Genomic DNA, 15,276 nt, shown 5'->3' with positions numbered 1-15,276 from the left:
TATTTCTTCTGGGGGTTCCATCAGCAAGAGTTCCATTCTCCAACGGCGCCCCACATGGGGAAATAACGTATTACACAATTCCCTTTAAAATCAATGAGCTGCCATGTAATGTGTGGACATGCTTGGTCAACCGGGGTGAGAGATGCTCTTCTTAGACATTCTCTAATTTGTATAATTGGCAAGGATCCAAAAGAGGAACCCCCACCAAAATTTCATAATGGAGTATTTAAAAACTCTAGACGTGACAACCCCTTTAAGAAGGGAGAAAAAGGGGTGCTGGTGTACTCAATAACACATAGTCATGGGCACCTCGGACTAGTGCCTGCTCTTCCCCTCTTTTTCTATTCCTGTGAGGGGCTGTGTGGTCCTTGGATGGGTTCATCTAATTCATTTGCTGGTTTTGTGGAGAGGCGGAGCTCTATACGAGCTAGCCCTGCCCATGAGGATACTGGTTGGGGTCAGCCTGAGCGTAATGGCTTTCAGGAAACTGGGAAATCTGATTGTCTACCACTATGGAAGTGTAGGATGGTCGAACTGGTCATGCAGAGATAGCTGAGGAGCTTTGTGATAACCGCCCTGCAGAGGAACGGCACGGTGAGAATCGGCACAGGAAAGTCAATGCAAAGCTTACATTTTCTTATCTGGAGGCCCCTTAAGTGTAGAAGTTGCACAATATTTGTGGTTGTTAAAATTCTTGATGGACCCGCTGGTGGCAGAGGTACTACAACTCCCTCACTTCCACCTCGTCCGCATCTCTAGCCGTTTTTCGACACAACCCAGTTTTACAAATGTCTCGGTCATTGTGGGGGGGGGACGTTCCTCACTCACGTTCCGCTGGTCCTCAGGAGATCACCTCAATAAGTACTACATGGAGCTGTGCCATTTCTTATCTTACTTCCAGTGCCAGAGCTACTCCGAAAAGGGGTGTTGGACCCCAACTGATGGCCTATTATGAGTATAAACGGAGTGGACAATCCCTTTGAAAGGACAGCTCCCCTTGTTGCTGCCGCCCCCCCTCTCATTTGCCGCCCTATGCTAGGGCCTTACATATCCTCTTATAATATATAGCTAGGGGCGCGGTATAGCTGCAGTGAATCTTTCAAGGTAAGTCGCTATTTATTTTTTATTTAGCTGGCTTTTCATGGCCGTATAACAATCACTTATTGTTGCGATCCATTTCGCGGCCTCCGCGTGTTAATTTCGTCTACTCTGATAATATACATCCCTCTGAATATCTCCCTGTGTTAGGCACAGAAAGCCGAGCCTTGAGGAGAGGACAAAGCTCTGTTCTCGCAGAATAGAAAACGCGTGAGGCTTTCAAAGCGCGGTGTGCACATAAATCAGACCTTTGAGGCTTCCAAAGCACTTCCCATTGTAATCGCTCTCCTAGCGGTCTGGTAATGGTGGCTGTCCCTATACCAGCCCCTCCAGCCTTCAGCTCCATTCATTGCAGGGGAATGGCAGCAGGAACGCAATTCAGCTTCAAAACTGCATGAAAAAAAAAAAAAAAAACTTCAGAAATGAAATTTTTTTCCTTTGCAGATTGACAGGTTGTTCTGCCGGTGACATTCATTGCGGGAGGATCACGACGCACAGGGTGACTAGAAGTGTGCAGTTATTTAAAGCAGCCATGTGGGAGGCTGAATCCGGCTTCACAGATCATCCCAATATCCTCCTGCACCTCCTATATCACTGAGACTGGTCCCGGAAGCTGAGATACGGGGGGCTGTCTACTGAGGGTGTCACACAGTGGTGCTGGGACCCCGGGACCTGGACTCTGAAACTAAGTAATAAAGGTGATTATCGATAAATGTAATGTCCAAACAAACAGTAATCACATTACACGCTGACAACCAGAGGCAACTCCTTTACTGCACTGATCCTGGGTTACATCCTGTATTATTCTCCAGAGCTGCACTCACTATTCTGCTGGTGCAGTCACTGTGTACATACATTACTTATCCTGTACTCATCCTGAGTTACATCCTGTATTATACTCCAGAGCTGCACTCACTATTCTGCTGGTGCAGTCACTGTGTACATACATTACTTATCCTGTACTGATCCTCAGTTACATCCTGTATTATACTACAGAGCTGCACTCACTATTCTGCTGGTGCAGTCACTGTGTACATACATTACTTATCCTGTACTGATCCTGAGTTACATCCTGTATTATACTCCAGAGCTGCACTCACTATTCTGCTGGTGCAGTCACTGTGTACATACATTACTTATCCCGTACTGATCCTCAGTTACATCCTGTATTATACTCCAGAGCTGCACTCACTATTCTGCTGGTGCAGTCACTGTGTACATACATTACATTACTTATCCTGTACTGATCCTGAGTTACATTCTGTATTATACTCCAGAGCTGCACTCACTATTCTGCTGGTGCAGTCACTGTGTACATACATTACATTACTTATCCTGTACTGATCCTGAGTTACATCCTGTATTATACTCCAGAGCTGCACTCACTATTCTGCTGCTGCAGTCACTGTGTACATACATTACTTATCCTGTACTGATCCTGAGTTACATTCTGTATTATACTCCAGAGCTGCACTCACTATTCTGCTGGTGCAGTCACTGTGTACATACATTACTTATCCTGCCTGATCCTCAGTTACATCCTGTATTATATTCCAGAGCTGCACTCACTATTCTGCTGGTGCAGTCACTGTGTACATTACATTACTTATCTTGTACTGATCCTCAGTTACATCCTGTATTATTCTCCAGAGCTGCACTCATTATTCTGCTGGTGCAGCACTGTGTACATACATTACTTATCCTGTACTGATCCTGAGTTGCATCCTGTATTATACTCCAGAGCTGCACTCACTATTCTGCTGGTGCAGTCACTGTGCACATACATTACTTATCCTGTACTGATCCTGAGTTACACCCTATATTATACTCCAGAGCTGCACTCACTATTCTGCTGGTGCAGTCACTGTGTACATACATTACATTACTTATCCTGTACTGATCCTGAGTTACATCCTGTATTATACTCCAGAGCTGCACTCACTATTCTGCTGGTGAAGTCACTGTGTACATACATTACTTATCCTGTACTGATCCTGAGTTACATCCTGTATTATACTCCAGAGCTGCACTCACTATTCTGCTGGTGGAGTCACTGTGTGCATACATTACATTACATGACGTATCCTGTACTGATCTATGTACACAGTGACTGCACCAGCAGAATAGTGAGTGCAGCTCTGGAGTATTATACAGGGTGTAACTCAGGATCAGTACAGGATAAGTAATGTATGTGCACAGTGACTCCACCAGCAGAATAGTGAGTGCAGCTCTGGAGTATAATACAGGATGTAACTCAGGATCAGTACAGGATAAGTAATGTATGTACACAGTGACTGCACCAGCAGAATAGTGAGTGCAGCTCTGGAGTATAATACAGGATGAAACTCAGGATCAGTACAGGATAAGTAATGTATGTACACAGTGACTGCACCAGCAGAATAGTGAGTGCAGCTCTGGAGTATAATACATGATGTAACCCAGGATCAGTACAGGATAAGTAATGTATGTACACAGTGACTGCACCAGCAGAATAGTGAGTGCAGCTCTGGAGTATAATACAGGATGTAACTCAGGATCAGTACAGGATAAGTAATGTAATGTATGTACACAGTGACTCCACCAGCAGAATAGTGAGTGCAGCTCTGGAGTATAATACAGGATGTAACTCAGGATCAGTACAGGATAAGTAATGTATGTACACAGTGACTGCACCAGCAGAATAGTGAGTGCAGCTCTGGAGTATAATACAGGATGTAACTCAGGATCAGTACAGGATAAGTAATGTATGTACACAGTGACTGCACCAGCAGAATAGTGAGTGCAGCTCTGGGGTATACTACAGGATGTAACTCAGGATCAGTACAGGATAAGTAATTAAATATATTTACAATTTGGCAATGTGCTTCTTCTCAACAAAATAAGACCAACCTTGGAAACCATAACACTTAAAGGATTTGTCCACTTTCTGGTTATTGTTGACCAATGTGTTTTGTAAGATGATTATATGGCACTAATGTAGTGACTATTGAAGTTCTGTGAAATGTTCTATTTTTTCTAAGGTATGTCCCTTGTTTGCCAAGTCTTCTGTGTTGTCCACAGGGAGGTCCTGTTCTTTAAATGGCCGCTGATGGAGGGTCATGTGACCAGACAAACCCCTCCATGTGATGTCTCCTCCATTCCATACCCTTCACCTGTCACCTGTACTTGGGAGTTTAGTGCAGGTGTAGTGTATTAGAATGGAGGAAGCTAAGTGATATCTGGTCACATGACCTTCCATCAGCCGCCATTTTAAGGACAGGACCTCCCTGTGGACAGTCTAAAAGACAACATACCTTAGAAATATAAAAAATGGCACAGAATTACAACAAAGGCTGCATTTGTAAGTGCCATATATATCTTACAAACACATTGGTCAACAATATCCAGAAGGTGGACAACCCCTTTAAGAACTCAATCGACATGTTAATAAATCAGTGCCTTTAGTGGTTTCTAGTACTTTTTCTGTGAGCTCTTTTTACAGTCTGAGCCTCTACATTGATACTTTGTTGCACTTGTATTTCTACACTGGCTCCACTGGATTCTATAAGACGATTTTACTGGTAACGTAAAAGCCACCATTAAAGCCCTAAGACTCTCAGATATTCTGACAATTGTATGAAAAACCTATGAAACAAACAGTAAAGAGGCGAATCCATCCCCGTCTCAAACAATTAAAAGCCTTGGAAACATAAAACCATATAAAGTTAATGGTTCTTTAAGTCAAATGTTCTTCGGTTTCGGTTTATGGCGTCTATTGAGTGTTATGTAACGCAGCTGGAGCCCGTTCACAATGGGGGCATTAAATGTTATTATTATTAAATATGAAACACAAATGTATCCGTAGCTTTAAGAAAGAAAAAAATGGGCCATAACATTTACTGGTGTGTACAAAATGTGCAGTCGGGAGGCAGGAGAACGTCTCTGCCCCAATCAGTTTACAACAAGTGGAAATTAAGGCATTTCGAGGAGTTTTATATATGACCCTCGAAATAGTCATAAAACACAGCGGTGACGCCGATCACGGCCGCATGCACGGTCCTTGATATTTCCCTTTAAAGGAAGGTAACAAGTCGTAGAAATGAGCAACAAGGCGCTGGGGAAAATGTCTTTCATGCAAGAGAATACACTCTTGTCTATGAAAAGCCTTAACAGTAATTTTCCTCCCTGAGTTTCTTGCCGTTACTGATTAGACTCTCCGACACAATGCGGCTGAGGGGTATAATTTTTCTTACAATCTTTGGCAAGGTTGCGATTCTTTTGTTGATTGCGAAAAAGGCCAAAAAATGGCCAAGAAAAGTTCTGCCCTCCAGGCCTAGTGAGGGAGAGGAGCGCAGGGGGAAAAGGACAAGAACCAGAGACAGAAAACGGCCACCGTCCAAAGACGGATCCTTGTAGTTCCAATTGGGTGTAAGTCTGATCCTTGTCTCCTAAGGGTTAATGAATAAATAATGGATGACGGCATTAGGACAATCTGAGAGTTTTCATCCCTTAAGTGATGGAGGCATTCAATAATTAAGAAGCTTAACCCAGAACCAGAAATGAACTTGGACCAGTCAAGAAATCTACAATAGACAAGTCAACGGAGTCTTCTCACCCCCCCCCCCCCCCTCCCAATAAAGGAGTTGGCTACATCAGAACAAGGTTCTCCTGGTGGCAGCAGCTTGTGAATTGAGGAGCCTTGAAACAGTAGACTGTCTGAAGCCTCCTTCAGGGGTTTTTAACCCAATTCCTTTTATTACCCATGAATAACTAATTTGTATGTAAATGAGGACAATGTACGTGCAAATGCATTTGTTAATTTGTAAACTCGATGGGTTGAGTGGCCTTAAAGTCTGCTGTTCAGGTTATGTACCATGGCTCGAAAGCCTTATCATATTTCATTGCTTTATCTCTAAAACTGGCTCTCCGAAACCTGTGGCTTTGCAGATGTTAGGAGATGTTCTACCAAATATAAACTCTTCCCCAGGCTCGGGGTAGTTGTCCAACTGTGGATGGAAAGACAACCTGCAGTCTCGATGATGAAGCATGTAAGGGTGGTGGGTATAAAACCAGTGTGTCAACTTACAGATGTTCCTTAGGGATAAACCTAAGGGTGTTATCCTCTAGTCTTCACTCTTTAAACCCTGTACAGGAATCTAGAATTCACTGCAGGGGAAACACCAGGCCACTACCTCGTAGAGTAGTCTTTGTAGTATTGAACACTTCCTCAAAGGTTCAGACCAATGCAAGGCACCGATTGGTCAGGCTAAATCATGAGGAGGGCCTAAAGTCAGGACTGGAGGAACAATTTGGAGGACAGGCACAGGTCAGGTCAGGCAGCAGAAGTTCGAATACAGTGAACATGCAGAAAGTCAGTACACAGGCAGACAACTAAACAGACCCCTTTGCAGGATACTAGCATATTAAGAACTCTATTGCTCAGGCACCGTCCCATAGGTCCAGCTGTTGAAGCTTAACACACTGGCTTTTTAAGAGTGGGAGGGAGTATACACACATGCCCTAGGGGCAGAAGAAGAGAGGCTATGCTAGCCACAGCTTGCGTGGAGGGACAGAGCAGACCCAGCTGGGAAGAAGTCACCAGTTGGTGGATCTGCGCTGCTGAGCAGGGTAGGGAGGACTGTGACACAGCATGAATGATAGTAGAAACTGGAGATAGTCAAGGGTTTTAAAATCAAGGTTGTTTTCTTCCAAAAATAGCTCCATGCCTGCCGAATGGTTGTGTGTCGTATTGCAGTTGAGTTCACATGCCAGAGGCAATCCCTGAAGAAGTATTGTGCTGTTTTTGGTAGAAAAATGTGGGTTTTTCTAATTATAGAGAAACCTTAAACAATTTTATATTTTAAATGAGTGAAGGAATCTCCAGGGATCACACCATTCCCCCCCCCCCCCCGGGTCGCCTCCTTTACCAGGTTTATGGCAAGGGTGATGGATAGGATGTCACCTCTGCTATGGACGGGGTCAGAACTATTCCTCTCCCTGACAGCATGCGCAGATAAGGTGGATTCACAGTAGAAAATATTCAGATGTTTCTAATTATGGATAAACCCTTTAATTACATGACCTTAAAATCAGGCATCCTATAGTACATGGCAATCTCTTTCTAACAAAGCCAGAACCAGCCCTGTACCTCTCATGGATCCAGAGATCTCCACATTCATTGCTCTGCTAGATTTATATCAAGCTGACAGCTCAGGGGACTGTCTTTTCTGCTGCAGCTCAGGGGGCGTGTCTCAGCTCTGCCTATCACAGCTCAGGAGACAGTTGAAGGATGAAACTGAGCATGTGCGGCCTTCTCAGTGAGCATGTCAAAGAAATAAGAAATAAACTAACAGCAGGTGGCGCTATACAGATACATTTTATTGAATAACTCAGTGGCTATACTACATTTTTTATTACATGCAATTATAAAAGTATTCAGATCCAGGTGCTGGTTTTAAATCTGTAGAATATTTTTTCATGGAACAACCTCTATAAACTGTGTTGCTTCTCAAATAAGTGTAGGGAAACTCCTGTGGTCACATCAAGTTCCCCTGTCATAACAGCAAGAGTGACAGTCCATCCATAGCCCAAGCCAAAAACCAAGTAACCAACGTGCGTTCGGCAAAAGCAGGATTTTCAGAAGGTGAGAATTACATGACCGGGTTTCCACGCAACTGTAAGACAGCCGAGATACAGTATGTGTAATTAAGGTGGGATTGTAGGTCCTTCAAGTCTTTTAGGTATAAGTTTATTCATAGAGTACCACTGTCCAAAAAGTAGTGTTTTGCACATTTTTGACACTGTAGCATGAAGACAATGAAACAAACAACAAGTTCAAGGTATGATCATACAGTGTGTTATTTGCTTTTATTCATCAAAAAATATAAACGCCTGCTGTAAAAAGCTTGACCACTAGTTGGCGTCTTAAAGAATTCTAATCTACAAATGCTTTCTTCTTTTTAACAGCACACCGTGTGGACAATCATGGTACTACAAGTAAAACCTGTTTTATCACTTTAGCTAACAACATAAACAGAGTCATTATTACACATGAATTATCCCAAATGACATAATATGTGAGAGTTTGGTAACAATGATGAGAGTAGATGGAGAAATTAAGAATACAGGATGAAGGACTCCATAGCATTTGATTTGTCCTGTGATGTGATGCTCCAGGACTTCACCACAGTGACAGAGGTCTAGGAGGAAGTTATTACATGTAAGATTAAACTCTCACAGGGGTACGGGCCTTCCTCCTACTGCTCACCCCGAGGTCTGAAACAATTCAGACTTTATTATGTTCCTTCACTTGTACGAAGCAGAAACCAGATGTCTGCCCGTTCATGTACACATCCATTATTCATAGAACCTAAAATCCTTCTCATATATAGAATCCTGCTCATATACTTGACTTTGCTAGTTTAGTAAAAAAAAAAAAAAAAAACATTTTCATCCACTATTTTTGGGCATTTTTCTTTAATAGAGGAGGTCTTCCAATTAGGACTATGCATCATTTCACCAGATCAGAGAAGCTGTAAAGAGGTTTTCTGTGCCCCTTAATTTTTCTCTAGAGGATCCAGACTATAAATACATTACATGGACAGCACTGAGAGAGCAGGCAACATCATAGTCAGGGAGAGGCTGAGGTCAGAGCGGGCAGTACACAGCAGTAAATGGTCCAAAGTCAGGGCAAGTAGAGAAAGGCTAATACAGCGGTCAGGCACAGGTCAGGTCAGGCAGCAGAGGGTCAGAATCCAGTAAATGGGCAGAAAGTTAGTACATGGACAACTGAATAATAACTTTAGCAGGATACTAGCATGATGGAACACCAATAGCTCATACGCATTCACAGAGTTTGCCAACCATTATCTGGTGTAGATTAGAGTACTCGCTGGCCCTTTAAGAGCTTAAGTGGGACCTCAGACTGAAGCCGGTAAGGAGGAACAGAGCGAGTCCAATGGCCGGATCTGACAAAAAGAGCAGAGCAGGAGGCAGGTCCGCACCACGGGGAAGCCGAAACCCTGGACTGGTGAGTAAGGCAAAGGTGGCCACAGACTGTTACTTTAACACAGAGCTCCCGGTGATTCACAGGGATCACAAGATACATTTTAACATTGTGGAAAGTAGATATCTCAGGACCTCCACTCAACCCCCTGTACTCCCCGAGTACTGTCTGTAATTCATTTTGCTTGACTCTTCTGTTCTTGTAGAAGGAGCAGTTACAGATCACAGGATGCCCTGCTGGGAACCTAGTAGCAAGTGTTTCATACTCCTGCAGCGCCACCACAGGAGTAAGGAAGTATTGCACGCTTCCTATTGAAATGACTAGCCTCTCAGTGTAATGGGTGGACATGCCAGGTCCTCCAGAGTGAAAGATGCTCTTTGCAGCTGCTCTCCGTCCACATAGCTGACGATCCTGTATGGGAGATCCCTTTTATTAAGTTAGCAATCCTTAATAGGACATTTTATAAACAAGACAGGACCTTTAACATCAATTTTCTTACGACTCTTGTTTCCAGACGTAGTTATTTGTAAACTCCTTGATTTATTATCTCCTGCAGAGCATCTGCTGTGCGACTATTCTCCTTTATATTAATATGTTTCTCTCGGCTTCATTAAAGAGATTTATTACAATTGTTTCTAGGCAAAATACATTTTTGAATAAATGAATCTATTTTTTATCATGTGATACTTCTGTAGCTCAAGTATCTAAGAAAACCTTAGGTCTAAGCATCTGATTATCAACCTGCCTCACTTATGGCTTCCGATTATGTCTCCTTTCGGAATATTCATTCATGTGTGTGGGCTGTTGCAACAATCCTAAAATGATGTATTAATGTTGCCAACCAATCATCTCTGCCCCTCTCCGCAATGCCCTAAAGGTTGCTCATTCCTGGGCACGGCACCATGGGATATTAGTACCAGAGTTACTAACAATCCTATGTTCCTCACCGGTCCTGGTTTTAACGTTGTGTTCTGCTGTGCTCTTCCTCTCTGGTTGGCTCTTATCCATCTCCTGCACATCCAGTGGCTGCAGCAACCTGGGGTGCAGTGATGACATCATCCTACCGAGCTTTTTGAGAATACTGCCTGTAGATCCAGGAAATCCAAGGAGTCCCTGCCAAGTAATATATCTGTCAACACAACTCTAAAATTTCAGTTTTTGCACCACAACTGTGTTATTTGACCCTGCTTTATCAACTCTGCTTTTCCAACTCTGCTACCTGTATTCTGCTATTGCACAACTCTGCATCAACTCTGACACCTCAACTCTGCTGTTGCAAACTGCTACATCAGCTCCTGCTATTTAAACTTTCCTATTTCAGCTCAGCAATCCCAATGCTGTCACTCTACTCTACTTTTTCTGTATTGCTGCCTCCGCTCTGCCATTCTGCTCAGCTACATCTACAGTCCTCCATCTACTGCTAACACTCTACTGTGTGTCTCTGCTTTACTAGATGGCAACATCACGTCTGCTACTTCGGTGTTTTCTTCCACTCCATCAGGTCTACAGTTACGCTTCTCTGCTTCCCCAGCTCTGCTACATCAGTCCTCCCATTCTACTGATGATCGGCTCATTATCGGCTCTTCTAGACACGATGGGGCCATATTTAAAAAATACAGGACAACGGAAAAGATTTAATTAACCTCTAACGTTCAGGTCATGATAAATTGGGTTCAAGAATAGATGATTTTGTATAACTTTTGCATAACTATTGGTTGACTTATGTGGCAACAGAGGAAAAAAGAAAGAAAGACAGAAAAATGGATATAAAGAATTCACCAGATTATGGATCTAGCGACAATGTGAATGCACTCACACTAGTAGAGGTCGGCCATTAACAGCTGATATCACAATAGAATTTCCTGACTTTTTCTATAGACCTCAACTCTACAAATGTTTCTTCATCCTGTGATATCGCCCTAACAACATTATCAGAAAGGTTCAAGTCCGGTGAACACGGAAAAGAGAATGAAGTGAATGCAGTTACTTATTGTACTTACCATGAGCTAAGTGCATAAAGTGTATTGGTGAATATTAATTTCCATTTCATGATATCTTAATGCAAGTAAAGCAGCAGCGTGGTATCGATCTGCTCCTCACTGCACTTCCTTTACAGCTTTCATTCTCTTCCTTTTCCTTGTCAAGCCCTTTTTCCTCATTTTAAACTCTTCCTTATTTCTTAGTATTTCTTCTTTTTGTTAACTCTTTTCTATCATCCGCTCTCTATATTATTTAAGTGGTTCAACATTAACAAAAAGCATATCAAAATACCATATTATAACATCGGATTCACAGAGGCAGCTAGTCATTGGTTCTACACTATATTAGCCAAAATAGAAAGAGAGAGAGATACTGCCCCTATGTACAAGAATATAACTACTATAATACTGCCCCTATGTACATGAATATAATACTATAATACTGCTCCTATGTACAAGAATATAACTACTATAATACTGCCCCTATGTACAAGAATATAACTACTATAATACTGCTCCTATGTACAAGAATATAACTACTATAATACTGCCCCTATGTACAAGAATATAACTACTATAATACTGCCCCTATGTACAAGAATATAACTGCTATAATGCTGCCTCCTATGTACAAGAATATAACTACTATAATACTGCCCCTATGTACAAGAATATAACTACTATAATACTGCCCCTATGTACAAGAATATAACTACTATAATACTGCTCCTATGTACAAGAATATAACTACTATAATACTGTCCCCTATGTACAAGAATATAACTACTATAATACTGCTCCTAGTACAGGAATATATCTACTATAATACTGCTCCTATGTACAAGAATATAACTACTATAATACTGCTCCTATGTACAAGAATATAACTACTATAATACTGCTCCTATGTACAAGAATATAACTACTATAATACTGCTCCTATGTACAAGATTATAACTACTATAATACTGCCCCTATGTACAAGAATATAACTACTATAATACTGCTCCTATGTACAAGAATATAACTACTATAATACTGCTCCTATGTACAAGAATATAACTACTATAATACTGCCTCCTATGTACAAGAATATAACTTACAATAATACTGCTCCTATGTACAAGAATATAACTACCTATAATACTGCCCCTATGTACAAGAATATAACTACTATAATACTGCTCCTATGTACAAGAATATAACTACTATAATACTGCTCCTATGTACAAGAATATAATACTATAATACTGCTCCTATATACAAAAATTATATACTATAACTACTGCCTCCTGTGTATAAGAATATACACTACTATAATACTGCTCCCTTAATACTGCTCCTATGTACAAGAATATAACTACTATAATACTGCTCCTATGTACAAGAATATAACTACTATAATACTGCTCCTATGTACAAGAATATAACTACTATAATACTGCCTCCTATGTACAAGAATATAACTACTATAATACTGCTCCTATGTACAAGAATATAACTACTATAATACTGCCTCCTATGTACAAGAATATAACTACTATAATACTGCTCCTATGTACAAGAATATAACTACTATAATACTGCCTCCTAGCTGTGAGGACGTGTGTGAGTAGCTCTCCTGAGCCTGTGGATGTCTGTCCAGAGCCCAGGGTGTGGCCAGCCCGGGCGGGGAACTTCCCTCAGCAAGGCCCAGGCTTCCAGGCCTACACTGGGAGAAAACTCCCAAACCATTCCTAAAGTGGATACTAATCCCAAAGTTTCCAGTCAGCAGCAGAATGAAGGAAATATTGTTGTTCTGAAGAAAGAAGAAGAGAGGAAAGTGAGTGCAGTGAAGATGCAAGCGGATCCCAAGTCCAGCCAGCAAGGTGCAGGGGTGATGAGCACAGGCCGTGCAGCAGGTGAGCAGCTCCCCTCTCCTGCACACAGACAGAGACGGACATCACTGGAGAAACAAACACTGCAAGAAAACCTGAAACAGCAAGTTGTGGCTTCCAGCATGGCCTGTCAGGGCCGCACCAGATCTGCAGCAATGCCTCCACAGGTAACCAGGAATCCCATGTCTGCAAATACTGCAAAGTGTGAACAGGCCTCAGCTGATGCAACCGCAAGTACTAGCAGTAAAGCTGGGAAGGCAAAGCTGCAGGAGACCGGTGAATCCAAACAGCCTGGACCCCTGCCCCGACCAGGACAGCAGGTGAAGGAGACCACGAGAGCACCTGAGCTGCAGATGGCGGAGGAGATCCCGGCTCTGGTAAGGAGAATGGGGGAGTTAAGGCACCACAAACAACTGCTACAGATGCAGATAGACTGTGTATATAACCTGAAAACTGCACACCCCGATAGTAACACCTTATACGATACCAAGCTGCACTCACTGAGCATAGAGCTGGCACAGGTGGTGAAGGAGATGGACTGTGTCCTGGAGAGGATGGGGCCCCTGGCCGAGTCCTACGAGAACCAGGAACGCTTCTCACAGCAGAGACAGAACAGTGACTCTGGAGCACAATCAGGGTCCGTGTCCCCAGATGAGCCCCGGCGAGTGACACAACCAATACTGAAGCCTGCAAGTTTCTCTTTCCAGAAGGGAGGTGGGCAAGTGCAGCAGCAAGAACCTTCAGCTGTCCCTGAGCAACATCCTGGATATGTGGCACCACAAGTCCCAGCAGAGCCAGCCCAACAGCAGGACAGTGGACATGTATCCATGGGTCAGGGTGATGCGGTGACGCAGGAGAGCTCTGTTACTGGGGCACAGACCGGGGACATTGATATTGTACCTGAGGGGTTGGGGGCTGGGGATACTGTACAGTCTGTGTGGGATATAGAGGTGGATGGTGGTCAGGAGGGTGTACGGAATGATGTCTGTAATTTCCCCCCCTTAACACAACCCACGTCGGATGAGACTGTCCTCTCTAGTGCAGACGCGCGGCCCAATACTCAAGGTAGTGAGCCCCGTCAGGATCCTCCCAGAAATGCCTGGAGCCGCGACGCTCCATCCTTCACCTCCAGTGCAGGCTATACGGGCCAGGCGTTTAAGAGGAGGAACGTGGTAAGGTTTAAGCACCGAGGCACCAAAGAAGACCTCCCCGATAGGAGGTTTGTGGTGAGGGAACTCCTGTGCCACCAGATGGGGTTTGCTCCAGAGGACATCCTGGCGGTGATAAATCTACCAGACAGGCAGGGCTATGATGTCAGCTTTAAGCTTATGTCTAGTCTGGATAGGTTCTGGGCAAACTTTGCCAGGGTTAGAGACACCGAGGGCTGGAATAAGTTCATTTTCATTCCCATTTCCAAGCCAGACACTGTTATTGTGAATGTCATCTTCTGGAATGAATCTGTTCCTCCCCAGGACATTGTGGTGTGGCTCCGGAGGCACTGTGACCTCGTGTCCGATCTCACTAAGAACAGGGACGATGATGGTGTCTGGACTGGAGGGTGGAAGGTGCTGGTGAAGCTGCGCCAGCACAATAACATCACCTTACATCTCCCTAACTCCTTCTTTATCGGTAGAGAGAAGGGCGTCTGTTTTTATCCTGGGCAACCTAGAAAGTGCTTCAAGTGTGGCAAAGTCGGTCATGTGGCAAATGTGTGCACAGTGGTCAAGTGCAACCTGTGCGGTGAGCTCGGCCATCTGAGTGCCACGTGTAAGAACGTTAGGTGCAATCTCTGCGGGCAGATTGGCCACTCACATAAGGATTGCCCAGATGCCTGGCATAACGTATGCAGGGAGCTTCCAGATGAGGAGTTAGCGGAGGCCGCAGACGCTATAGAGGAGGAGGCTTTGATGTCAGGGACCATACTGACGAGGCACGAGGTACAACAGGGGTCAGGTGAGACAACACCCGAACCTCAGCCTTCAGAGAGCACACAGGGCACCATGGAGGTGGTCACTCAGGACCAGTCTCAGGCAGCCGCCTCTGTATCACCGTCTGTATATGAAGAGGCCAAGAGGAACAAAAGGAGGAAAAAAGATAAGTCTTCCCGTAAGTCTGAGGAGGAACATAACCTGGGCCAAAACACCAGGAAAAAAGTCAGTACCGGTGCAGGCGTCATGGTCCTATCAAACAGATATGAGGCGTTATCAGAGTCTGATGGGGATTATGAGGAAGAGCAACAGAGAATAGATAATGAGTGTGAGGCAGACACAGGGGACCCCCCAACAAAGAAGAAGCCCCCTCCTGTAGAAGCCCTTGTAGAGTCAGATATGGAGACCGG

The 15,276-nt window shown here is 43.7% G+C and overlaps 1 protein-coding gene across 1 annotated transcript in view; it reads left to right on the top strand.

Moving 5' to 3' along the window:
• LOC122926363 overlaps positions 1-11,100 on the top strand; it is a 504,077-nt gene extending 492,977 nt beyond the window's left edge. Inside the window, exon 13 of the mRNA XM_044277738.1 lies at positions 10,961-11,100. Within this exon, the coding sequence (XP_044133673.1) occupies positions 10,961-11,100 (140 nt within the window). The remainder of the gene's footprint in view (positions 1-10,960) is intronic.
• Positions 11,101-15,276: the final 4,176 nt, after the last annotated feature.

The sequence above is a fragment of the Bufo gargarizans genome, chromosome 2 (assembly GCF_014858855.1).
Source record: "Bufo gargarizans isolate SCDJY-AF-19 chromosome 2, ASM1485885v1, whole genome shotgun sequence".
NCBI classification, from domain to species: Eukaryota; Metazoa; Chordata; class Amphibia; order Anura; family Bufonidae; genus Bufo; species Bufo gargarizans.
This window is presented reverse-complemented; position numbering and strand designations above follow the sequence as displayed.